Raw genomic sequence first — 24621 nt, 5'->3', positions numbered from 1 at the left:
GTGTCTGCTCCTCTTGACGGAGACGAGCCTATGCTGGGGTGGATTAAAATCTGGGCCGGAAAAAGATGTGGTCTAGCTTGCAGTCATTTTTGGCAGACAAAAAAACAGTAAGGCAAACACAAACCCCAGATTACTACCATTAAAAAAACATGGTAATTTCTCATAAGCGTGTCAACATTGTGACTCCTTTTAAACTCTCTGTGTTTCTACTGGATTAACATGTTTGTGCATGTTTTTGAACTGTAATCCATAAAGCCTTGGTCTACTTAACCTGTCTTTACATCCTGTGCTTCTTCGTGTGCATTTGTCTTCCCATGCGTATCTATATGCCATGTTATGCATTTAGCAGGCTCCCTAAGTATGGCTTATAAATCACCCAGGGTTAAAATTCACTCCTATTCTCACAACATTATTTCCTAATCTCTAAAATATGTCAGTGTAAGAGCTTGAGGGTGACCTTTGGCATCATAAATCGGGGAGCAGGTTGACATGGAAATGACCTCAAGAAAATCAGAGCGTAGAGTCACACATCCAGCTCCGTAAGAGCCTGGCAGAGATAAACCTCTCCCCTGGGTTCAGGCATCCCAGGGCAGGACGGAGAGGCTAAGCCGACTTCTGCAAACCTCTCTCTCCCTGCAAGCACTGGGACGTGTCTGCTGGGAGTGAAATGTGTGTGCAAACATATCCGACATGTCCAAGGCTTGCTCTAGCGGGGGCGAACATTTGGGGACATTTCAGGGAGGGACTGGACCCTGTACCACTGCACCAGGATTTTGCCATGAACTTCGGCAGGAGCCAGGCTGGAGCCTGAACTACACACAAGCAGCATGTGGGTTCCCAGCCAGCCATTTACGGGTGGGAGCGCGGTGTTTCCCGCACAGCCGGCAGCCCCGCGTCCCGGCAGAAGCGGCATGGTATTGCAAGAGAAACGCTTCTCGGTACGGCTGAGAGCCGGAACGGTGCGTGCAGTAATTAGCCCGTAATTAGCATCCTCTGCAACCGCTGCTCCGTCGCGCAGGGGAACGCTTCCAGCAGCCGACTATAGACTTGGCTCCCCCAGCAACCTCTGCCTGGCTGGTGGCTCTAACTTGTAAGCCCGAACAGGCTCGCCGCGCCGCTACTGAGCGGCGCGGATGCCCAGCACCGGCTCCAGAGCACCGGATCGCCGAACAGTGAACGACGCCCGCAGGCGACAGTAACGGCGGCGATAACAACAATATGTAAGTGTACATATACATATATATATATACATGGACACCTCCTATGTGCTCCCAGGGCTGGCAGAGCAGGGACCCCAGCGGCCGGGTGATGCCCCCTGCCCGCCGCTCAACGGGCCCCGGCGCGGCAGAGGCGGCGGCCCCAGTGCGGCGGGGGGGGGCGGGGCCTACTGCCCTCCTCGGCGAGTCCTGGGGCCGGGATGCGGCGGGATGTAAATGAGTCGCGGGGCGATTGGGCGGTGGGAGCGCGGGGCGGGGCCGGGGCGGGCGGTGCTGGACGGGGCGGGCGGTGGCGGGCGCGCAGCTGGAATGGGGCGGGCGGGAGCGGGGCGCCCGGTGCAGCTGGCGGGGGGCGCCGGCCGCCCGCCATAAAGTGAATGGCCAGGGTGAATGGGAGGCAGTCGGCCGGCGCCCTCCGCCTCCACCCTCCCCGTGAGCCGCTGGCCGGCAGCGAGGCGCAGAGTGCCCGGGGAGCCGGGGGGATTTACTTTCTGACAGCGGCAGAGCAGCCCGGGCCGCGGGGCGGGGGCCGGCTTCGCCCCTCTCGCAGGATTACGGCCGCCCAGCCGAGCCCGCATCCGGAGCCGCTGTAAGTGCCCCTCCGTCCCCGGCCTCCCGGGCGGGGTTCTCCCCTTCTTTCCCCGTGAGCCCCTCCGTGCCAGCCCAGACACCCCTCCCCGCAGCCCTTCCGACGCTGGGGCAGCGTAAGAGCATCCCCGGCGGGGGCGGATCGACGCGCTCTGCCCGGCGGCGCGGGGGCAGCGCTGGTCCCGACCGGGGCCCGCTTTCCGCCGCCTCCCACGGGGCGAGGGGCGGCAGCCGGGGGGCGGGGGGAGAGCGGGCGGATCGAGCCTTGCCCTGCCATCCCGAAGAGGTCCCGGGGCCGTATGCGGCGGAGCTGCTCCCCCCCCCCCCCCGGCGCTGCCGGGACCGCCGCCCGCCCGGCGGCGGGGCGCGGCGCCTCCCCCGCTCTGCCCTTGCAGGGCCCGGCGGCCCCCTGCCCGCCGCCGCCGGGGTGCCGCAGCCCCGGCCGCCCCCTCGGGGCCGCCGCGGGCCCCTCCCGGCAAGCGCTGCCGGAGCCTCTCGCCGTTGCTAAACTTAGTCATTTTCCACTCGGGCGAGCGGGGCAGGGGCTGTTTAAATTAGCCGGGGCTCGTTGTAAATAACGGCGCTACGGGATGCGGCTCAGCTGTCTGCGGGGTCCGAGGGAGAAGGGCGCGGGGAGACGTCGCCGGGGAAAAGGAAGGCAGCCCGACGGCTTTTGGACAGTTGGATAAATGATATTTATGTAACGGGCTGGCTCCTGTTTACAGCAGAGCCGACCTCCCTGCAGCGTCGGGGAGAGGGCGAGCCGGCCCCCGCGGACGGGGCGAACCTGCCCCGGGACGCCGCTGGCTGCCGCGCCCCGGCGGCCGGGACTCCCGGGGGCCCGACCGGGAACAACAGACCTGGCCGGGCTGCGGGGGAAGGAGCGGCGGCGAGCGCCGACCCCTGCGGCAGCTCCGCCGGGACCTCCGAGCCGCCGCGGCGGAGCACGGCCGCCCGGGGCTGGGAGGCTGCGGGCAGAGCCGGCCGCCGGACCTCCGGGCGCTTGCACGGGGCTCCCCGGTGCCGGGGGCACTGTGCAAACCGGCGACCCGCCGTGTGCCCGAGAAGCCCGGAAGACCGCAGCGGGCGCCCGACGGAGCCCGGTACCGGCCGCTCCCTCGGCTATTCCCCGCTCAACGAGTGCGGCCCCGGGGAAGGGGCTAGCCCGCCAGGGCGGCACCCCCTTCTCCTCCCCCCCGTCCTCCTCCTCGGAGCGGGAGAGAGGGACGGCTTCGCCCCGGCTGGCCGCGGCTCTGGCGGGGGAGGGCGGACGAGGCGGGGGCCGCCGCAGCTGCTGGAGCGGGCTCGGGGGGGTGGCGGTGGGCCCGGTGCCGCCGAGCGGGGCACACCTGTCAGCCCCTCTCCCGGCGCCCCCGCGGCTGGACAGCTGAGGCGACGGGCTGGGAGTGTGCCGGCTTCCCCCCGCCCCCAGCAGCGCCAAGGGCCCTGCAAAGGCGCTGGCGGGGGTCGGTGCAGCCCCTTTCTCCCCGTCGGGTCTGGGTAGCCCGGAGCAGCCGGCTCCGCAGGGGTGGCCGCAAAGGGGCACACTGCTGCAGGACGCCGGGTATGAGCCCCCAGCCATCGCGCCGGGCTGATGCTCGAGCTGGTGGTGCAGTAGTCAAAACCAGTCCCTCGTCTGCCTCCCCGTTCCCTCACCTTAGAGGGAGGCAGCCTCCCAATGGATGGGCCCATGATGCATGCACGTTCTAAGTGGAGACTAGGGCTGAAGGCAAAGAGGGGAATTCGGCATCCGCCAGACAAGCTTGTGGGTCCTCCTTGCCTGGCCCGTGGCCTGGAGGATGCTAGGGATGAAATGGCTCTATCCCCTCTGCAATTTTGGGAGATGCTAAAAGCAACACCTCAGGAAGGTGCCCTTCAGGAGCGTCACCCCTGTTCCGCCTTCCAAAGACAGGGAAAGGACCACCTTTCTGGCGATGGAATCATGGTCTCCCTGGCTTCCCGCACTCCCTCCCAGCCCCTCGGCCTGTCGGTGAGCTGGAGGGATGGGTGTTTGTGCAGGCTTCGATGGTGCCTTGCTGTGAGGGACAAAGAGCTGCTTGCTGGCTCCTGAGGAACCAGCAGAACACGGTAGCTGCTTTCAGTCTCCACAAATGTCTGCAGAAGCAGAGCAGGGTTTGATGTTTCATCAGCAAATGGTCGCACCATGCCCGGTACTCCTTACAGGGACCCCTCATGGGGAGATGTCTTTCCCTGACAGTCTGGAGAGGGGTCTGGGGAAGGGCAGAGTTTTTCTTGCTGTTACTGGTGTTACTGGGTTTGTGTGACCTGCAGCCCAGGCTCCCCTCATGAATACCCATCTATATTCCTGAGTTGTCTCCTGTCCAAGGCACTGGTTTAAAAACCAGTATCTCTCTCTGGCAGAGGAACCGCTGCAAGCCTCGCTTAGTATCTATTACATTTCTATAAGGGCTTAATTCAGGCAATTAATAGATCTGCAAATTGTGACTGGATTGCAAAAGTATTGGTTAATGTACCCTACGGAGAATTGGCAAAAAAGAGTGGCATCTTTTCTCTCTGTCAGATGCTACCCAAAACCTTGAGATTGAGAGGTGAGGCTGACTTTGGAGACTGCCAAAAAGAAAAAGCCAGAAACCCGATCTAGGAGACCGCTCCAAAAGGAAGACGAGATGAGCTGGGGACATGAGGTCTGTCTCGTGACCTGGCACATGTGCTCCAGCTCTGGGGACAGGGGGGGGTACCTAGGCTAGGAACAAAGTCCCTGATGGGGAGAACCGGTGTTTTCATGCTGTGTGCCCTGTGTCGGAAAGGCAGCGGGATGAGACTGTGGGGCTGTGGAAGGTCAGAAATGGGAGGCTGTGGTGTCTCCATGCAGGCTCAGTGATTATCTGGCTGTTTGAAAATGGGAGATTGCTATTTACTTAGGGCCTCATGGCAGAGGGGGCAAAGCTCTCCCTCTTGCCCTGGGCTGCTGGGGCTGAGGGCATTGGGCTGTGCCAAGCCCGGGCATTTGCTGTTGGCAGGGGGACAGCCTCCACCAACTGGCATCGAAGTTAGTGCTGAGGCTATAGGAAAAACCCTCTCTTGTTAACACCCGGCTGAAATGGGCTGGGGTTTCAGATGGCTGGAGAAGGAGGATTTCTGAGGCCAGCCCGCTGCGCTTCCCTTCCTCCCCTTTGTGTGCTGCTCCCCCCCTTTGCCAGCACCCCTGCCCTCCTCCTGCCTCACCTCTGAATATTAATGCCTCTGGCAGATTGGATAATAATGTGACTGGGAATTGAATGAAGCTGGTTATTAGCTCTGGGCTTCCTTGGGGCATTTAAGGGAGTCCACAGGCTGTTCCTGGAGCCTTTGCGCTGAGTCCGGCCCCGGTCCCTTATGCTGCCGAGGGGCTTGCTTCTGTTGGAAAAGATTTGCTCGAAATCCTCATCTCCCTCTGACCCTGGAGGAGGACAGGTATGGCAGCCTGGCCAGAGCCACAAATTCCCGTGGAATGGTTAGTGATGGATCTGCTGTTTTTCAGCAACAATTAAATATTAAAAGTTGTTTTCAGGAAGGAACTAGGAGATCTAGCTGGGCAGAAGCTGAGAAACGTTTCTGTTATTATTAGGCTTTAAAAAGAGATGGGGAATGAGCGAGTGAGATCCTCCCCACTGGTGTCGGAGTACTGCCCCAGCAGATTCAGGAAGAGGGCCAACTCTCCACACGCTGAACATGAAATTTCCTGCTGATTTGCAGGGTACAAGTTCAAGCTTAGAGCCCTCATTTATTGGAGAGCTGCACCTTAACGATGTCTCTCCTTGGGAGCTACCTAGCCTCTCCATAGGCGGATCTCTGGATGCTTCAGCATGAAGGGAAATATCCCTGTTGTGCAGAGGAGAAACTGAGCTCTGGTAGAATTACCTGAGCTGAGCTGAGCCAGAAATACAAGCTCTGTTCCTTGACCATCAATCCGATGATCTTTGCTATCTCCCAAACCGCAGCTCCACCAGAAAATAAACATTTACACCCTGTTAACAGTGCAAAAGAGGAGGGAAACCAGAGCTGAATTCGCAGAAGCTGCTATTAATTTTGTCCATCTGATTCTTCAACTGTTCGAAGTGTTCAGAGATGCATTAATGGAGCTGTAGCTGCTGGGGATCTCGGCTGATGTGGGGAGCTGGGTCCTGCCTGCATTAAATTAACCCCCCAAAATCACCATCAGAGCTACTGTGATTGAAACACCTGTTTGTAAACCCCTATCAAACAAGTTCCACAATCCCAAACCTGAGAGCCTAAGAAATACTTCTGTCTGTAGGATATAGCACATACGCTGCTCTATTTCACATAGCCCTGATCCTGCAGACTACTCTTCTTAAACAAACACATTTATTCGCTACTTGGGGATCTTCAGTGGGATGGCATGCCCTGGAAGGCTCAGTGCCTGCAGAGCTGCCTGCAAAAACTGAAAAAGTACAAAGATGAAATAAAATGAATGACCAGAGAGTTTGCAGTTACTTTTGCCTCTCTTTCTTCCTCTTTGTTCCTTCTTTGCCGCATCCTCATTTCAAGCAGAAGCATTCCATGCACCCCATTGCCTTTTCTCCCCCTTCCAATGCTGCCATTTATGCAAGTCTAATTTTTTTAAAAAAAGCTTATTATAAATGACCAGCGAGAAGTATGAGGATTTAACTGTAAATCAAGTTGACCTGTCTGTGTGTGGACATTTTTATTTACTCCTCTTTCTGAAAAACAAATAAACAGAGAATCCCTCCCAAATAAAGCAGCTCCCCACTTAGATTTGAACACACTTTAAAAGAAATCTCTTTTGTGTTAGCCATTTTTATTTCCTGTTTGTTTCTGAGCTTAGACTTGACAATGAAAACCACATGAAATTCCCTTTTTGTTCCATCAGTTTTATTTTTGGTGCCGCAATATCCCAACTTCCAGTTCTACAAGTTGGGGTTGCTTTTCTTTTTTTGTATGCATTTATTGCAAGGTTATTTTTTTAAAGTAAATTCGTGGAAGTTTTCCTGCAAAATAAGTAAGACTTTCTAGAGGACTAGGCGTACCAGGATGATTAAAAAAATAAAATCTAAATCTTTAAGCTAAATCAGTCAAGTCATAAAGGTCAGTCTGGGTATAGATCCGTACCTAATCAGGGACAAATGCCAAAGTGACAAACAACGTGCACTTTTGTGTCCCATTTATAAGAGTTTTGCAGCTTAATTTTTGTTGGGTGGGTTTTAATACTAGTGTTTAGAAAACCCAGTGCTTGAGCTCAGATGTGCCCCTAGTCCCAGGCCACGATGGGAGGCTGGAGGGGCCGTTCCTGCTGCCCTGGAGCCGCAGGTGGGGTTTGCTGGCAGGCTGTCACAGCGGGCTGGGTGAGGCGGAGATGTTCCAGGGTGTAAGGTCCCTGTCCCCAGAGCAGGCAGGCTGGCCAGCCGGTTGAAGGGAGGTGGTGTGACCCAAGCGGCAGTGTTTTGAGACAGCTCACTTCCCTCTGCCCTGTCCCTTTTCTCTCTGAACCACTTTGATGGGATTGCCCGAGGGCCAGACTGGATGAGTAATTAGGGCTCTGTAGCTTGCTTTAGTACCCACCCAAACTGCCTACCTCCCAAGGCTCCGCATGGGATGCAGCCTCTAGCAGATGGAAAAACTAAGGAATTGGGGGGGGGAAGAGACAGACTCTGTATGCAGTCCTTAGGCAGTACAGTGCATTAGTGCATTTCAGGATCCTGAAATTCAAACCTCTTGTTTTGCTGCTTGTGATGCCTGTTGTGCCCCCGAATTTAGGGACACGGGGCGGTTTGCCACAGCCCTGAGCGGGGCACCTGGGCGAGAGGCTGCGGGGATGGAGGGCTGCCAGCCCTCCCTGCTCGCCCACCCGCCATTCCTCCTCCTCGTTACCCCCGACATGCACAATTTAACCGTCTGCTGTGGGCACACGGCACGAATACCAGGCGGTCTGTGGGCCTGATCCTGCCAGCACAGGCCGCTTGCAAAAATGCTGCAGGATCGGACCCAGCAGCGTTTGCAGTGGGGAAGGCTAATCACCTCCCTCAGCCCCCTTCAAACAACGTCTGGGTAAACAGGCTGACCTTCAGGGCATGTTGCAAGGTCCATAAAGGCAGAGTAGGGGGAGCGAGCTCCACCACCTCTCCCGGAGTCACCCTCCTCCTGCCCCAGCCCCAGCCCTACCAGCCGCAGGATCCCGAGGAAGAGGGGAGGGATACTGCGGGCTGAGATCATCCGCTTGTTTTATTCACGGCAGCCTGCGTCCTGCAAGGGTTTTCCTGCCAGAGAGCTTTAAAAAAAATTTAAATATAAATTGCTGCGGGGGGGGGGGAAGACAAATCATCAGGAAACCTTACAGCCAGGTGCAGCAGACATCGGCTCCCTCCAGCGCTGTGGGTTTGCACTGTGAGACAACACGTCCCTCAGATCGAGCCAGCCGCTTCTGGGCTCTCATTGCCTTAACCAACAGAGCCTCTTGTTGGCCATGGCGGCTGGTGGGGCTGTCACGGCACCCTTAGCAGTCACTACTTTTCCCTTTGCAGCTCTGCAACCCTCTGGGCTCCGCCAGGTTGTTTTAAAACAACGATCCAGCAACATCCCCCCCAAAAAAGCTGCTTTATAGCTGCTGGTTTTGCCAAGTTTTGTCACAGAACAAATGATCATGATCAAGTAGAACTGCTCCAGAAAGGATTTCTAGCAGAAGTGCTGATGGATGGCAGCCACGGGCAGCTCTACAGTGCATTGAGGTCTGCCAGCCATAAGGGTATGACGTGCCGATGGCACGGCGGCATCCTTCCTGACCTTCAACCCCCTGCATCACCCACTTGATTAGGGGCTTTCTTGAGCTTGTTTACTAATCCTGAGAATCATTTACATCTTCGGTAATGTCTGAGTCATCTGTTGCCCTCCATCTACATACAAAACTCCTGACAGCAGCTGGAGTCAGAGTTCCAGTCCTTGATCTCGCTATCTAAACCTCCCTAAAATGGGCCAACTTTACGGCGGCAGAGATACAGAAATGACCCTGCCATGCTGCTGCGAGCACAGCCCCCATGGGAATCAGGCCAGTTCCCTTTGACTGCCGGAATAATTAGTCAAATTCATACAATCACCCAAATAAATACAGCAACGCATACCGATCTGCTGATGCCAGGCCCTGCTGCCCTTTGCTGCTGTGTGAGCAGCGCGTGTCTGGCCCCTGAGCTGCAGGCAGGCTGCCTGCGCCTCTCACTCCTGCCCCGGATCCTGGTTTGCAACTGTCTCATCTTGCTCCCGGCTCTGCTCCTGCTCAGCTTGTAGGTGCAAGAGGAGATCACGGTCCCTCATAAACTGTGGCTGTGCAAGTATTTCTCCCATGTGGACACAGGCAGATTCCACGGTGCTGGCGTGGGTCGCTTTGAAGCCAGCCAGGGCTGTGGGAGCAGGCAAGGGCAGGCAGGGACGAGCGGGGTCGGTACGTCTGGGCCAGGCTGATGCCAGTGCTCTGCTTTAGTGGGTCCTTTGTTTCGGTTGCGAGATTCTCCCCAGGCAGAATTTCTTACTGAAATTTGTCTCTTTTCTCCCTTCGTCAAAGCAAAAGGATTAATTTCCCTGAAGGACTTTTCTTCCCCCATAACTGCAGACCACACTCTCACTCCCAGTACTCCTGCACCGTGGAGCCTCACCATGCCAGCAACTTTGTGCGATCGCCATTTGTTTGGGCAAAGCTGAGCCTTTGCCGATTTATTTTGTTCCAGATGCCTAACAAACAAAATAAGCCATAACAAAGCATGGCTTTATTAATATAACTGCATAGTCTGTCAGAAAGAAAATCTCAGTCGTGGCTGATGGAGCCAAGGTGCTGAAAGCTCCGCTGAGGCTGAGCGTCCAAGGGATACCAGAAACCCAGCCGGACATGGCGAGACCTGCAGTGCAATGCTTACAAGAATGCAAGAAGTACAAACATTTAGTTTAGGGAAAAAAAACCAACTTTACAGAAAGTCTGGCAAGACTTTCCTTCTGTGTTAGGATTAGCTCTTCATTTCCAAATTTTGGGCGCCATTTCAAAAACTATCCAGGAAGGCTAAGGGCAGCACTGGGTTCCAAAGATACTAATACAAATAGCTTGCTTTAAGCCAAGCCCAAGCACGTCACCCTGTCTCTGCAGACCCCCGCGCTTTAGCTCAGCGAGGTCTGCACCAGTCTGGTCCAGGGGCCGCAGACACACCCATCGGGGAGGATGGTGAGTTATGTACGGGGCATGGTTACATCAGGACACTTCCCCAGCACAGGGGCACGGTGCAGCCCATCAAATAAGCGAACAGGACACATTCCATTGTGGGCTTTTTTTGCTGTGGACATGGGTATGGAGCTGTCAATCCTTGGGACGTTTCCATTGTGATAATCCTCCGGAATATGGGCGATTTATTAACCCTGTGCTGCCTAGAGCAGAGGTTTCAGCTGTCACCCTCCTCCGCAGCTGGAGGCTCCTGTCAAAGCAGAGGAAGGAAGCGGCTTGCTCTCACCTTGCAGGCTGCCGCCAGCCCCTGGGGAATGCATTTAGGCAGTGTCCAGCAAGGCTGGGCATTTCCCTAGCACCTCTTATCTGAGGATCTGGAAGCACTTAAAGGAATTTTGCTTCATTGCCTCTACCAGCTCAGATAGGCTCATTAACATCATTTTCTGAGATGAAGGATGGAGTCTCAGAACAGCCAAGTGGTTTTACCTACATCATAAGCCAAGTAAGTGACAGTGCCTTATCTCCCCATCCTCTTCCTGCCTCACATTATCAGGAACTTCTCCGTAGAGCCATGCACAAAAGGAGTGGAAACAGCCTGAATGCCCTCCTCAAAGCCAGCCTATGCAGTTCGCTGCAGGCAGGAAGCCCAGCAGCCATGGCCCAGGCTGCTGCGCTTAGTGTGGCATCACGCACTGCTGGTGATGCTCTTGCAGCCCACACATTGTGCAGGGCAGTGCCAGCCAACTTGCTCTGACAGCAATAAGATACCAAGCGCCTCAGGGAGCTTTGGCAATTCCTACTGATGGGAGGAAAAAAACCCCAAACCATGGTCCAGGCTTCAAAGCAGCACACACCGCTACAAAACAACCCACCATCGGAGCTTAGGAGTTAGTGCCCAACTGCAAGGACTAAATCAAGAAATAAAGTTTATTATAATGTGTGACTCAGCCCTTGCTGGAGGTCCATGATCCATTTCTGAGAATGCACCCAAAAGCACTGCTCAGCTAGCCTGGGGCTGTGCACAGCCTGAAGTTTTTGGGAGGCAGGCAGCTTGCTCTCCTGTCCTGTAATGGCTCGGTGCTCTGGGTCACCGTTTGGCTGCTGCTGTTTATCTTCCAGTGATTAATGGTCACTCTTGGTTCCTGCTGCAATTCCATTAAGATTAGAGACTTCAGGCTACACTGAGATGTTTAGCAGTGGGTGACCCTGGTTTCCCCATAGTTGTATTTCTGTAGTCTTGAGGAAAGAAAGATGAGCTTGTCTTGTGTCCCATCCTTTTTTCTTTCTAGTTGCAGGGAAAGAGCCTGTTGCAGGCAGCACTCAGTTAGCGAAGAGAGCCTGGCTCTCAGGTTGCAGTGCAATTCATGTGCGGTGCACGCTGTGGCACTTGAAATCCCAGCCCACAGGCACTCTGATGGCACCATCCCCTGAACAAACACGTGTATCCAGAGAACAAAATACTATTCCAGGATTGAACAGGCACAGCCTCAGCCCCTTTCCCTTTGACATGGGGCAGAGGAAGAGGCAGGGGCTGCTCCACCTTAGCTCAGCTCCTCCTGGGGACCAAAGTATGGAGGCAGATCGTCTTCCTGAAAATGCACAGTTAAATAGAGTCCAAAATGTTTATCTCTGCTAAAAGTAAGGCAGCACACAGGGAACAAGAGCACGAGAGGAGTGAAGCAATCAGCCAGACTCCATCAGGAATCTAGTTACTCCCAGCAGTTTGACTTCTGGGATTGATGGAGCAGGAAGAGACAGCTCTGACCCCAAGACATCTAGTGTAACATCATACCTTCACCTCAGGGGATGGAAGAAAGAAAAGACACCACCCCCCCAACCAATCGCAGAGCACCTTTCAGCCTGAGGGATAACCCTGAACCCTTTGTGGAGATCAGCAATCCCAAGCAGAGGCTGCAGCTACCGTGGCCCTGGCCGGAGGCACAGGCAGTGGCGGAAGCTCACAGGTCTGTGGGGCTGTGCCGATCTGTGGGAGGGAGCCCAGCCAGTTGGGCTTCCCTCCTACCTGTGGGTCACCAGTGGTCCGTATGCTGCTGCTGCCTAGGTCCTCAAGTATCAGGTCCCCTGCATGCCCATGAGAAGCCAAATAACATCAAAACAACCCGAGACAGCTTTTCCCCTCCAGATCAACCTGCCAAAGCAGGTTCAGCCGGTAGCCTGCTCGCCGACAGTAGCGAAGAGAGTTGAACAGCACGCACTTGTCAATCTGAAGGCAGCTCTCAGCAGGCAACATCCACTTCACAAAAGCCACCACTATAATTAGCCTTACTTGGCTCACAGTCAGCCTTTATGTTTCCTTCCTGCCCCTCCAAAAAAACCAAGCAAAGGCATCTTTGCTCCTGACTGATAGAGCAGTGTGTTACTGAGAACCAGGAGAGAGGTCACAGGGGCCCTCGCTTGCTCTTTTTGGGTAAACAAGGTTTCCCTCCTCACGTAGAAGTGCGCTTCTGCTCCAGTGGCCCCAACTTGGGCAGCCTGACACTGATGCAGAAAGGGGGTGAATTTGAAATGAGAAAAGGCCCAGAACCAGAGCTGGTCTCTTCCCCCTGCCCTCCACCGTGCCCACGGGGCAGGGACAGCAGCTCCCAGTCCAGCTGGAGGGCTCCCTGTTGCACTGGAGCCAGGGAGAGGATGCACATGGGTAGCAACTGGAAGAAAGGGTGTGTTTGTTACAGAGTTGGGAACCTTTACCTCGGGAGCAATTACGTACATTGATGGAGGGAGTTACAGGTGCTGGAGCAGGCTAGGAGCCGGAGCTAGTTTTACAAAACTGAAACCACTGAGCAAGCCTGGCTGCATATTGCTAATACAGGAGCTGTGCCTAAAGAAACTGTTCTTTTATGTTAAAAGTGAGGTGAAGACTCAGATGGAGATAAATTTGGTTTTGTCTAAAGGTGTTTTTGAGGTGTGAATTTCAGTAACTCCCTGAGACCAGGCAAACAACTTGATAGAAATGCCATGAAGGTTTAGTGCTGACTTTCTTGATGCCTCTGCCTATAGCAAGATCTAGCCAATGTGGAAGAAAGCTCCTTTAATTAAATCCAAAAGGGCTAGCATAATACCTACAGCCTTTTGTGTCAATGGCATGGGGTTGCCTTTGGGTAAGTACATTGGTACAGAGCTCACGTGCTGTCCCCATTGCAGACTTTTCCTGTGGTCCTTCATAATCATGCTGAGCAGACCCCCCTCTCCCTTTGCTTTTGCTTCTCCGTGACCTGCTCAGTGAGCTGAGGCGGCCTTCCTTGATGCCACCGTATAGGGCACATGCAATAGGTACGTAATTACATATATACATATAAAATCTCCTCTCTGAAATCTTCCTAGTTTTAAGTTCAGTTCAAAAAGCAAACTTGTTCTGAGCCGCGAGTCCCAGTTTCAACTTGAATATGGGCCACACTTTAAAACCAGTTTTAATCTAGGTGCCTACTACATCTCTGAGGCAGGCCAGGCATGCTGCGTTGTGCCCAGCAGCTTGGATCAACCTCATAACCACTGCACTGGTGTGGTTCAGGATGGGGCATGAATTTTCAATCCGGGACTGGGTGCCCCTGAGCCTTGTACCTTGTGTGGTCATTTACACCTATGGAACCAGCTGTAAAATACTCCTCCCTGATTTTCCCATCTTTGCTCTATTTTACACAGATGAAAGCAATGCAAGATGTGCAAAAAGAGTATCAAAGCAAACAGGACCCTGCACAGGAGGACAGTGTCCTTCAGTTACAGCAAGGCAGGTCTGAATTCCTCCTTAAATCTGGTCCAGTACAGAGTCAAGCCCTAGAAGAGAGGAAATTGTGCTTGACAGATGCAATCGTATGCAAATGGCTGTAGAAGAGGGGAAATTATCATCTACAAACATTGGGCAGAAATTCCATCTGCCGCCGCCTCAAGAAGGGCTCTTAATAAATTCTGAGACAGCAAAGTGACACACATCTTAATCAAGACTTAATCCATGGAATTAATTCACTGCGCGTTTCTGCATAATTCCGAGAGTAATGCTAAAAGCCATGGCAATATCAGCAGCAGATGGACTCCCCCTACTCCATGCAAAGGTATTAAAGAAAACACAGCCCCTGTCACATCACTTCATGTACATACACATGGCAAAAAGCAACAGGGCTGTGCCCTGCTGCTGCCGGGAGCTTACACAGCCAGCGGACATCAAAGGTCAGGCTTGCTGCGAGGTGGAAATGGAAACCAACCTCATGGCAAAGATGGAGCCTCTGCCACTTCTCTCCCACAGGAGAGGAGCAGCCCAGAGTGAGGCAAAGGTCTGGGAAACAGACACCAGGTCCCTTCATTAGATGCTGCTTTAGGAGAGCACTGATTGAGGCCGGTGTCGAGACAGATTCGTCAGCACCCAGGAAAGGCTAGGGATGGAGGTCAAGCGAAGGGGAGAGCCAGGAAAACTGCTGGTGATTTCGTGAGCAAGATCTGCTGCAGAAACCGGGCAGGTAACCATTAGAAATGGCTCCTTGCCCTCTTACCACGGTCTGGGAAGCACGCTGCAGGTATGGGGGTCAGCCTTGCCAAGGGCCCTGGCAGCAGCCCTGCTCAAATTGGTAGGAGGTTTTAGACAGCTCTGAAAATACATTCTTAGTCACTGTCATCCACCTCCAAAGGAGGTGCAACAGCTATGCGATTAATCTCTTGTTTACATGTCTAAACACTAGCGCAGTCCAGACGAAATACTGCCTTCAGCAGGCTCCCTCCCTGACACGCATGAATTTGAGGGGCTGGGCAATCGTTTACCAGCTAGAATCCAGTCTTCACAACTGACCTCCACCTGCAGTTTGGAAATTCCAAACATCTGGTCCAAACCCCCCTAAACCCAGGGGTGCCAGATCCTGGCACAGTGCATCAGCTGCTGTTATGTTTTAGAGTGAGAGGCTCCCTAGATGGGAAGGTGAGCTATTAGCTGGGGTGACTAGAGTTTTAGGGACTATGGCCCCCTCAAAGCAGTCCAGCCTTCAGAAACCATTACACGTGCACTGGTGGCATTGGTCCTGCATACAGCAGGGTTATGACCCAAAACTCAGATTAAGGGCTAATGCAGGGCCAGCTCACCTTTCCAAGGTGATGTGGCTGGGCTTGTAGCCCTTACTGCTTCATGCCTGCCTCTTCATGAGTGTCCAGGGTGGTCCAGAACAAAGTGGTGCTCTCAGCTGAGCTCTTCTGGGCAACACAAGTGGAGGGTGCAGGGGCCCCCTAGGAAGAGCATGGTGAGAGTAATTGATCCTAGTACAGAGGTGTGGAAAGAGGTGGTAGAGAAATCCCAGTGGTGCCTGCAGTTGTGGGAGCAGCACCGCCAGCTTCCCAGCTGGGATGCTTTCAGCCAGGGGAGGTGGCTCACAGGCACAGGACAGTCACTTGGGAGGACACAGGGAGCCTTCAGCCAGGACAACCCAAGGCTGGAAGCGAGCTGCTGCTGCAGCCAGGATCACTCATTCCCAGGCACCCAAGGGTGCGTAATGTGATTCCCATGTTAATTCAGGCTACAGAGGTCCTTATGTACCCCAGAGGACTCCACTTGCACTGCCTGGGTCCCTGCTTGCGGCAGCAGCTGTGCAGGCAGACATGCCTTCCTATCAGTTCCATGCACAGGGGTACTCTTCTTTTGCGATTGTGTGTGTGTACGTCTGTGTTAGTGCTATCTGGACAGCTTTACTTGGGCTTGACCGGTTTGTGGAGAAGCAAGGGAGAAAGAGGAGGGAAGCTGGGCAGGGAGGATGGGAGAGGTGAGATGTCTGGAGAAGGTGCTAACAGCCCTTGGCTGGTCCAGAACCACTTCCTCAGATCTCCGTTACACAGCATGCTCCCGGTGTTGCTATTTCAGTCTGAATGTCACCTATAAATTGGAGGCTCTTTCTCTGAAGGCTGCAAATAGAAGTGTCACTAGATGATCTTTGATTTATAGGGAAGCTCAGCAGAAAGCCTGGCATGTCCATTTTCCAGCCAGGAAACTCAAAGGGGTCCAAGGATCACAGAGGGATCCTTTGCTTTTCCTAGGCCTTTCCTCAAGGGTTTGCAAGTCCCTCCCAGAAGGGGTGGGGAGAGGTCACATACACAGATTGATCTCTCTAATCACCCTGTGCCTGCTGCTTTTTCAGATTCCTTGTCCTCTGCCACCCATCCCTGCCCCATGGATTTCAACCTGCTGGCAGATGCAGAGGCTCGCAGCCCAGCCTTGTCCCTCTCAGACTCTGGAACCTCTCAACACGAAAACAGCTGCAAAGGGCAGGACCACAGCGGTGAGTGCAAGACTCAAGATGCAAGAGAGGCCCCGACCTGTCCTTGCGGGTGGATCCAGGTGGCCAGTGGCTTGCAGGAGTCAGCTACGGTGCTCCCAGGGACACGCTGAGCTTCCTCTCATACCACAAGCCAGCACAGTGCCACAGCAGCACAGCTGTCCCAGCAAGCAGGGGGAAGGCATAGGGGTGCGTAGCACAATGACCGCCATTGGGAGGGCAAGAGCACCGTCCTGGTGATGTGGTTGCCTGGCCCTGGCTGTGGGAAACCACTGCTGACAGAGGGCACAGCCTGTGGTGTGCAGGAGTCAGGCAAGCTGGGTCACTGCCCAACCATGATTTTATTGTATTCACCTAAACTGGGTCCCCAGAGCAGGAGAGCTCTGCCTACAACATGGGAAATCTCATCCAAGGCAGAGAAGGCTACACCTAGTTATAAGTTGCCCCCCCCCCCTTTTTTTTTAACTTCATTTAAGTTGCTTAGGTTGAAACTTTCCATGCTATGGGTTAACCTTGGGCTGAACTTTCCGGGTTCAGGCAATAAGAAGGAAGAGAAATACTGTCTTGTCCCTGCTTTAACTGAAAAAGCCTGGTCAGCTGCGTCTTGGTGCAAGGCTCCGCAGTGAGCTGCTGCTGTCCCAAGGAGGTGCCTCTGACCATTCCCAAAGGCTGAACCAACCCCAAGCCTACTGTATTCTTTGTCAGGCTCTGAAGAAGAAACATCACCATTCACGCCTGCTCAGAAATCAGCTACCAAATGCTATGGCTTCCCTAGATTTTGCATCTGTCCTGTGGCCATTCCATCCCTTGTTGCTCTCAATGTGGCAGGACAATACAAAGTGCCAGCATGAGGGAAGGCAAGGGCCAGGGACAGCCTGCTGCTCCCTGCGTAAAGCCTCCAGGCTCACCCGCATGCAAAAGCCAATAAGCATAATGATGCAGATTAAAATTCCCAAGAGTAAGTATCATGAAGGGAGTTACGCTAGGATAACTATGGTCAGAGAATCCACCCGCCGGATTCCCTGCTGCACGCGTACCTTAGTTGGGCACATCCCCAAGCTCAGTGGCTCCTCGTCAGCTGCTTTGGATGCACGGCGGTTCTCTCCATTCAAGTGGCCTTCCTGATCGAGCCCACCCTGGCATGCCGCAGAACTGCCAATTTAGGAGCTGACTTTTTTTTTTTCCATTAGGCATGAGCAGCTAATTCCAGCTATGACCGCAGTCATTTCATTGAGTGGGCAAACGTGCACGAGATATATTCCACAACCTATTTTGGGTTGACAATAAACACCGGGTGCCTGGCTACGTCACTCCCCACCATCTTAAATGGTCTAGAAATAAAATGGTTCTGGGAGGTGGGTGTTTGCCAGCACTACCTGCATGCAGAGGCCAGCAGCTTGTGCATTCACACCAGAGAGGCCAATGGCAGCCACACATCACCAGTGTCAGGCAGAGCAGAGCATGCCACTGAGGGCTGCCCCACAGTGGGCAGGGCTGCACATCTGGCACTTCTTGCCTGTCCTCAAGAGAGCAGCCTGCCTACTCCTCCTCGACTCTGCTTCCTTCATCTGCAGAGTAAGAGTTCCTGAGGAAGGGAACACAAACCTTGCTTGTCTGGGCTCAGCTCTCAGACATCCCAAGCGTCCTCTGATGGTGTGGTGTGGTTTGTGACACCCCTTTCTGTTTGGTTTCATCAGGCAGCACAAGTCAGGGGGAGAGCAAGGATAAGGTGATGAACTACCCTGCATCTCCCTATATTCTGCTCCTTAGCATGGATTCAGGGCACCCACAGGGTCTGTCCTTCCTGCGGGGTCTCTTGTTTCCCTATATTGCCATGCTTTTGGTCTCCACTGCAACATCCAAGCTCTGCACCATTTACAGAGGGCACTTTTCCCCTCCCTAGAGAAGCAGCAGAAACAGAGATGACACTCCCTATAAGCAATGCTCAGGAAGAGCCACAGGTAGCAGGTACAGAAGCGGAGAGAACAATAAGAGGAACGTGTAGCTGCAGAGATTTTTCCAGGCTCAAACTCAGGACTCCTACATCTCCTTGGACTTCAGAAGACTTATAGGAAGTTCTATACCAGAAGGTATGGAGAAGTCAAATACCAAAGCAAGATACTTGGTGAGCTCTTCCACCCAGGTGCAGCTGATAAGCCAGTGGTACCTTTGCTCCATTATTCTTCCCTCTTGGTATAGTTTCTTCCTGCATGAAGGGCGGACCTGAGCAGGAACTCCCGATCAGGGCACAGCCTCCAGCTTGGCAGCAGCCCCTTTGGAAATCCACATTTGTCAGGGACTCCTATGGGAACATATCCCCTGTATGCCTCGGGCTCTTAACCCAGACTTAGCAGATGAACAAACAAACCAAATGTCCCTTCATCTGTACTGAGCCATTCCTAATAACTAGGTCAGATGTGGTGGCATCGCTCCCCTTTTAATCCATTTTTGAGATGGATAATGCAGGAATCTCCCTCTTCCAACACTGGCTTAGAGCACTGAGCTAGAGAAATCAGATTTATCTCCTTGGCAAGAACCACTATAAAAAATCCACATTAAAAGCATGCTTCCAAGAGTTCTGCTGAACGTGGGATTCCCACATGAAGATGCTCATGGGAACGAGGAGAGTACCAGAAGACCACAGCCAGCTCCTACCGTTCCACTTTTCAGATCCTATGGCTTTGTCTGTTTCAAGAGTGCACTGGGAAAGTTCTCATGTGGGTACACCTTGGATGGAACCGTGAGCTGGTCCTGGCACTGGGAACAGGAGACAGCACCTTCCTGCTCAGCGGAACCAGCTTGTGCCCTGCTGTCATGAGCAATAGCCAGCTTGCTCTCTTTGCATGAGCTTTCCTGTTGGTGGATAGCATTAAACATGCCACAGAAGCAGAGGCGGCTGGTGGGGAGCCTGCAGGGAACCCACGTGGCTTCAATCAGTGCAACACGTACCCATAGAAAGAAATCTTTTCTGACTGCACCCAGGTTTTCCTCCATGAAGAGCAAGTGCCTCTCCTGCAACTGCTCTCCATGACTCCAGCATTCCTCCCTTTGGAGAAAGGCAGGTGCAAGGAGGGTTTTCCCAGGAACAGCAGGGAGAGATTTCTGAATTAACATGCTGCCACAGGAACGGCGTGGTGGCACCAGGTTCATGGGACTGGAGTGTCTCCCAGGGCCGGGCTCCATTAAAGCACCTGCTATTGAGTACAGCACTGCCTGGCAGCAGAGTCCTTTCTCTGTTGGGGCTCACATGCTTTTCAGCTTCTCTCTTAGGCTCTCTCTTTTCCATTTAGGTTTTATGGGGTACATTTTTCCAGAGCACATCCATCTGACTTGAGGAATCCTTTTTTTCCTCACCCACCTGTATTCCAGGTTACTGTTTTCTTGCCTCTTTGCTTTTTAAGGGGCTGTACAAGACACCTTCCATGTTAGGATTTTTCTGGACTTTGAAGCCTTTTAAGCTAGTTTCCACTTAAAAACCACAACCAAACAAAAAGTCCTTTTAATATGAATCTTAGCGGAGTGATGCCAGGATTTTTAAAGGTTCTTCTCCCAGATGCAGCAATTTGGCAACTGTTTGCAATAATTTCTACTTAGTTTAGCTGAGTATTTCCCACTGTAAAAGAACATATCCCCTCCCTGCTGAAAACCTGATTTTCAGTTGGAACTGCTTCACCTTGCTTATAGATTAGAGGAAGGAGGTCATGAACATCAGAAATTATTTTCACTGGAATAATTTTCTTCTATGGTGGCTTGTCTTGATTCCCAGCAGAATTAAACATGAGCTGTAGCTTTCCTCCCTGTGGTTGTCCTCCATAGATTGCCCAAGTGCTCAAATGTGATATTTTCTTTTGATGGTGGAAGATATTTCTACTTGCATTCTGCCCCTGTTTGCAGAGTACTGACAGCCCCAGGAGTGGCTGTGGCACAGGCAAGTACCTGACTGCCCACCTCCAGCCACAGGAGCCCAAAGCTCAGCGTTAAAGCCTGGGCTTAATGCCTAGGAGGAGGCTGAGCAGTACTTTTCAGTTAGATACCAGTGTGAACACTGGAGAGTTTCAAGATGTTCATTTAAGGGGCAACAAAATGAAAGACGCTGCTTCTAGGAGAGAGATCTTCCAGTGAGGAGGAGGGCAGGGGTGGAGGGATGCAGAGATGCTGGAGTAGTTCATGGTAAGGTCTAAGAGAAGCCACCTCTTACTTTTTAAAAATAAAAATACATGCACCTAAGTAAGAAGGTAGAGGAGTAAGAAGGGAAGAAGGATAAAAATTTGTGCTCCTCAAATTTAGTTAATTTAAGAGCCTCAGCTCGCTATCATTGGCAATTTGCCCTTTCCCATCACTTGCCCACAAAAACACTACTGGATCTTTTGCTGTGTCGTAAGTGGCAATTTCTCTTCAGTTTTTTTAAAGGGCACCTTAGGCAGAGACTTTTAAGCAGAGCAGGAAACTGCTGGCCTGGGTAAGTTCTGCCACTATCACCCATTTTAACTGTGACAAATGAAAATCAGAGATTAAAAGTTTGGAAAATCCAAGTCCAGTCACTTGGAAGCTGACATCCATTACAGCAGTTAAATGAGGGCAAGCCTTGCTGCATCAAAGGGCCATTAGTTGTGATGCAGGGTGGACACCTGCTCAGAAGTGCGAGGGAGGAAGATGGGACCACTCCTGTGGGTGCAGCTGGAGCTGCTGGTGGGGGGGACCTCACTGAGCATGCACTGGTTGCTCCAAGGACGCGCTCCCCAAATGCATCCAAGCCCCCGAGTTAACTCGGGGAATCTATCCCATCTTTCTGTTTCTTGCACAGACACCGAGAAGTCCCAGCAAAACCAAACGGACGACTCCAACCCTGAAGACAGCTCACTCAAGAAGAAGCAACGGAGGCAGAGGACACACTTCACCAGCCAGCAGCTCCAGGAGCTGGAAGCCACTTTCCAGAGAAACCGTTATCCAGACATGAGCACCAGAGAGGAGATTGCAGTCTGGACCAACCTGACGGAGGCACGAGTCCGGGTAGGACTGCAGCCCTCCTGCCTTCCCAGGCCCGAGCTTGTGGGGAGGAAGCTGGCTGTGATACAAGCCACCAAGCTGTCCCCAAACCACAGAAGGAATTAGGGGCCCTAGAAAATTTCCCTGTCTTGAAAACAGCTCACCAGGCTCTACACCAGTGATTTGACACACCCAGCCACACACATACCACGTGCTGGTGGTGCCTTCCCCATCCAGTGCCACCTTGCAACAACACAGGGAGATGCAAAGCCCAGGCTCTGCCACGCAGAGCCCCACCAGCTGGCTGCCCCAACCCAGAAGACCCCTTCCTTGCAGTGCCATTGTCCCCCAGCCTTAGCCTTGCTGGAGGGCGCTCTTTGGGGTTCCCAAACCACTGTGCAGTCACAGGCATAGTGTGGCAGGGCTCCAGGTGGAATGAGCTTCTCTCCTCTACTAGAAATATGAGTTAGCAGCACCATGAATAGCCTTCCAGCAGCTTCCACGCTCTAGGAAGTTATATTGTTTGAGTCCCTTCAATGCTAACAGATTTTCCTGTTAGAAGACAGACTTCTAACACTCCACCCTAAGCTGGTCCTGAGGTGGTCAAAACAAGAGAGTTATCTCCTCCACTCAGCAGCTCTCAAACCGCATCACCCAAATACTTTGCTCCCAAGTCACACAACCCCAACCCCTCCTCTTGGGCTGTGGTCACTTGGAAATATAGCAAATATTTTCCTCCCTTTTCCCTGTATAAAGGGCATCCATTTGTTGAGTGACATGGGTTATTCTGTATGTTGTAAAATGGCAGTAGCTGAGTTTTGATTTAGGTGGCGATTCTCACTGGGTGATAACCCTGCAGCCCAGACCTCTTGCTGCAAACCTTTCCTGATGCTCAGCCTCCCAGCTGCCTGGGAGCATCCCCAGCCCTTCAACAGCTCTCACCTTCCTGGGCAAAGAGACTGGGACAAAGCCCCTTCCAGAGACAGCCCAGAGTGATTCCCATCCCCTCCCACTCTCTCTCTTGCAGGTCTGGTTCAAAAACCGCAGAGCTAAGTGGAGGAAACGGGAGAGGAACCAACAGGCCGAACTGTGCAAGAACAGCTTTGGAGCCCAGTTCAACGGACTGATGCAGCCTTATGATGACATGTATTCCAGCTATTCCTACAACAACTGGGCCACCAAGGGTCTTGCCACCAGCCCGCTCTCGGCCAAGAGTTTCCCATTCTTCAACTCCATGAATGTCAGTCCCCTCTCCTCCCAGCCCATGTTCTCCCCACCCAGCTCCATTGCCTCGATGACCATGCCTTCATCCATGGTCCCTTCTGCGGTGACTGGAGTACCAGCCTCCAGCCTCAACAACCTGGGAAACATCAACAACCTGAACAGCCCAAGCCTCAACTCTGCTGTCTCATCCAGTGCCTGTCCTTACGCCTCAACAGCCAGCCCCTACATGTACAGGGACACATGCAACTCCAGCCTGGCCAGCCTGCGGCTGAAGGCCAAGCAGCATGCTAACTTCACCTACCCAGCGGTGCAGACAGCGGCTTCCAATCTGAGTCCTTGCCAATACGCCGTGGACAGGCCCGTATGAAGGGCTGCCCTCCGCCAACCATGGACTTGACCTTAGCCTGACAAAAGGAGACCTTTAGCCCTACAACACCGTACGTCCTGCAGAGAATGAGAGTGAACATGAAAGAGCAAGAGACAGCGAGCATGGTGAGCAGGCAGACGGACCTCTATGAAGATTTGTCTAACTATTGTATGGTGAATTTTGACTGTCTTTCCCCTCCCAAACCCCTTCCCCTCTTGCCCACCAAACCTCCTCCTTCGTGGTAAAGAAACCAAAACAGTCTACTGGAAGCCCCACGGGGAAATAGGAGCCCCAACATGCAGGGTGCCTGACCCACAGGCAGCAGAACCAAGTGTGTTTCAGTCTGCCTCTCTGAGCCCCACAGGAGGGAGCTCCCCAAATCCATGGGACAGCACAGGCAGCCAGATGCCACCCCTGCAGGGAACAGCCAGGGACAAGGCAACGTGGGGGCTGCCATTCAGTGCTTGGCTGACCCCTTCTCCCTGCGCGCATGCGAGATTTCAGTTAAAGACTTCTTGCCCACTTATTTATCACACAGCCAGTGAGGAAAGCCTTGTCTCAGTTGATTGGCATCTCTCTTTATAATGCATATATACGCATGGCCTTTCAGACTTGAAGCCTTTAGGAACTGGGAGTCGCAAGGATATGAAATATGTGTGTATATATCTCATATATATACAAATACATATATTGACATTAAAATATGCTTTTTTGTTTTGTACGTGAAATAACCCACAAAGTAGACCTTAAAACCAAAAACCCTGTAAAGAAAGCACATCCACTGAGGTGGCATCCAGCCTGTCATGCTTTACTGCTTCAGTCATTTCCAGTCAGACAGGAACACCTTTGCCAGTGTACATCCAAAGCATCTACTTTTGCAACAATCAGCTCCCCCTTGCACTTCTCCTTCCTTTCCCTTCTCCAAATCCCATTTCCAAAAAAGATAATAAAATAAAAGTTGGCACAATCCCTTTGAGGCTTCTGCCTGTCTGGTTATTGAGAGCACAAACCTGCATCTGCAGACTCAGAAATCGAGCACCAGCAGTCCAGGTGAGAGCAAGCATCCTTGGGAGCGCTGGCACAAGGCAGCCCAAGTTGGAAGAGGGGCCTCAGGTCTGGAGGAACTATATCTGTTGCTCACAAATTAATCGCCTGGCTCCTCAGGACAGCAAAAGCCCATGGACACAGTATGAAGGGGAAAACAAGCCTTCTGCTCCCTGTCTGCATGCATGCACTGTGGCAGGAAGGTTGAGCCTCTCCGGGCTCGGGCTTCCCCGCCATGCTGGATGGGGGCCAGGGGAGAGGCTGACTTGCATCAACCTGCCCTGTTTCTGTTGGGAAAGCCGTGAAACAGAGGTGGCTCTCCTGAGATGTACATGCACCAGGGGGACCTGCTGCTTCAGCCAATGCAGAGGGATGCAGTGGGTTCCTCCAAGAGCCCAAGGGAGCTCCATATGCAACAGGGGAGCAGGACATCCCTGCCCCATGCAGCCTCCTTTCCCTTCCTCAGGCACATGCTCCAAGGTGAAAGCACAACCAGGATATTTTACTTTTCTCTTAGGGAAAAAAAACAACAAACACATCACCACAACAAACTGTCTTGCTTGGATGAATGGGACAGGCAAACCTTGCATAAATAACATTTCTGCAATGTTGCTAGCATGCAGAGAGGAAGCAAGTTCTTTGCTGAGAAGGGATCCTCGCTAGAGCACAGTAAGAGGTCCCCCACAAGCAAAGCATATGAGCCACTCCGTCTTTGCCAAAGCCTGTTCGCCAGGG

At 53.1% G+C, this 24621-nt stretch overlaps 1 protein-coding gene across 3 annotated transcripts; it reads left to right on the top strand.

Moving 5' to 3' along the window:
- Positions 1–1534: 1534 nt before the first annotated feature.
- On the top strand, positions 1535–23809 carry PITX3 (paired like homeodomain 3). Of its 3 annotated transcripts, none has more exons than XM_069796483.1 (4): positions 1535–1806; positions 16128–16268; positions 21070–21275; positions 22279–23809. In XM_069796483.1, the coding sequence occupies exons 2-4, from the start codon at positions 16160–16162 to the stop codon at positions 22840–22842; spliced, it is 879 nt and encodes a 292-aa protein (XP_069652584.1). In that variant the 5' UTR covers positions 1535–1806; positions 16128–16159; the 3' UTR covers positions 22843–23809. The 3 variants fall into 3 exon arrangements, with proteins under 3 accessions (XP_069652584.1, XP_069652585.1, XP_069652583.1); XM_069796484.1 differs by lacking the exon at positions 1535–1806 and adding an exon at positions 1903–1921; XM_069796482.1 differs by lacking the exon at positions 1535–1806 and adding an exon at positions 13904–14069.
- The last annotated feature ends 812 nt before the right edge of the window (positions 23810–24621 follow it).

The sequence above is a fragment of the Haliaeetus albicilla genome, chromosome 11, assembly GCF_947461875.1.
Source record: "Haliaeetus albicilla chromosome 11, bHalAlb1.1, whole genome shotgun sequence".
NCBI lineage: Eukaryota > Metazoa > Chordata > Aves > Accipitriformes > Accipitridae > Haliaeetus > Haliaeetus albicilla.
Note: the sequence above shows the minus strand (reverse complement) of the source record. Positions and strands in the feature narration are given on the sequence as shown.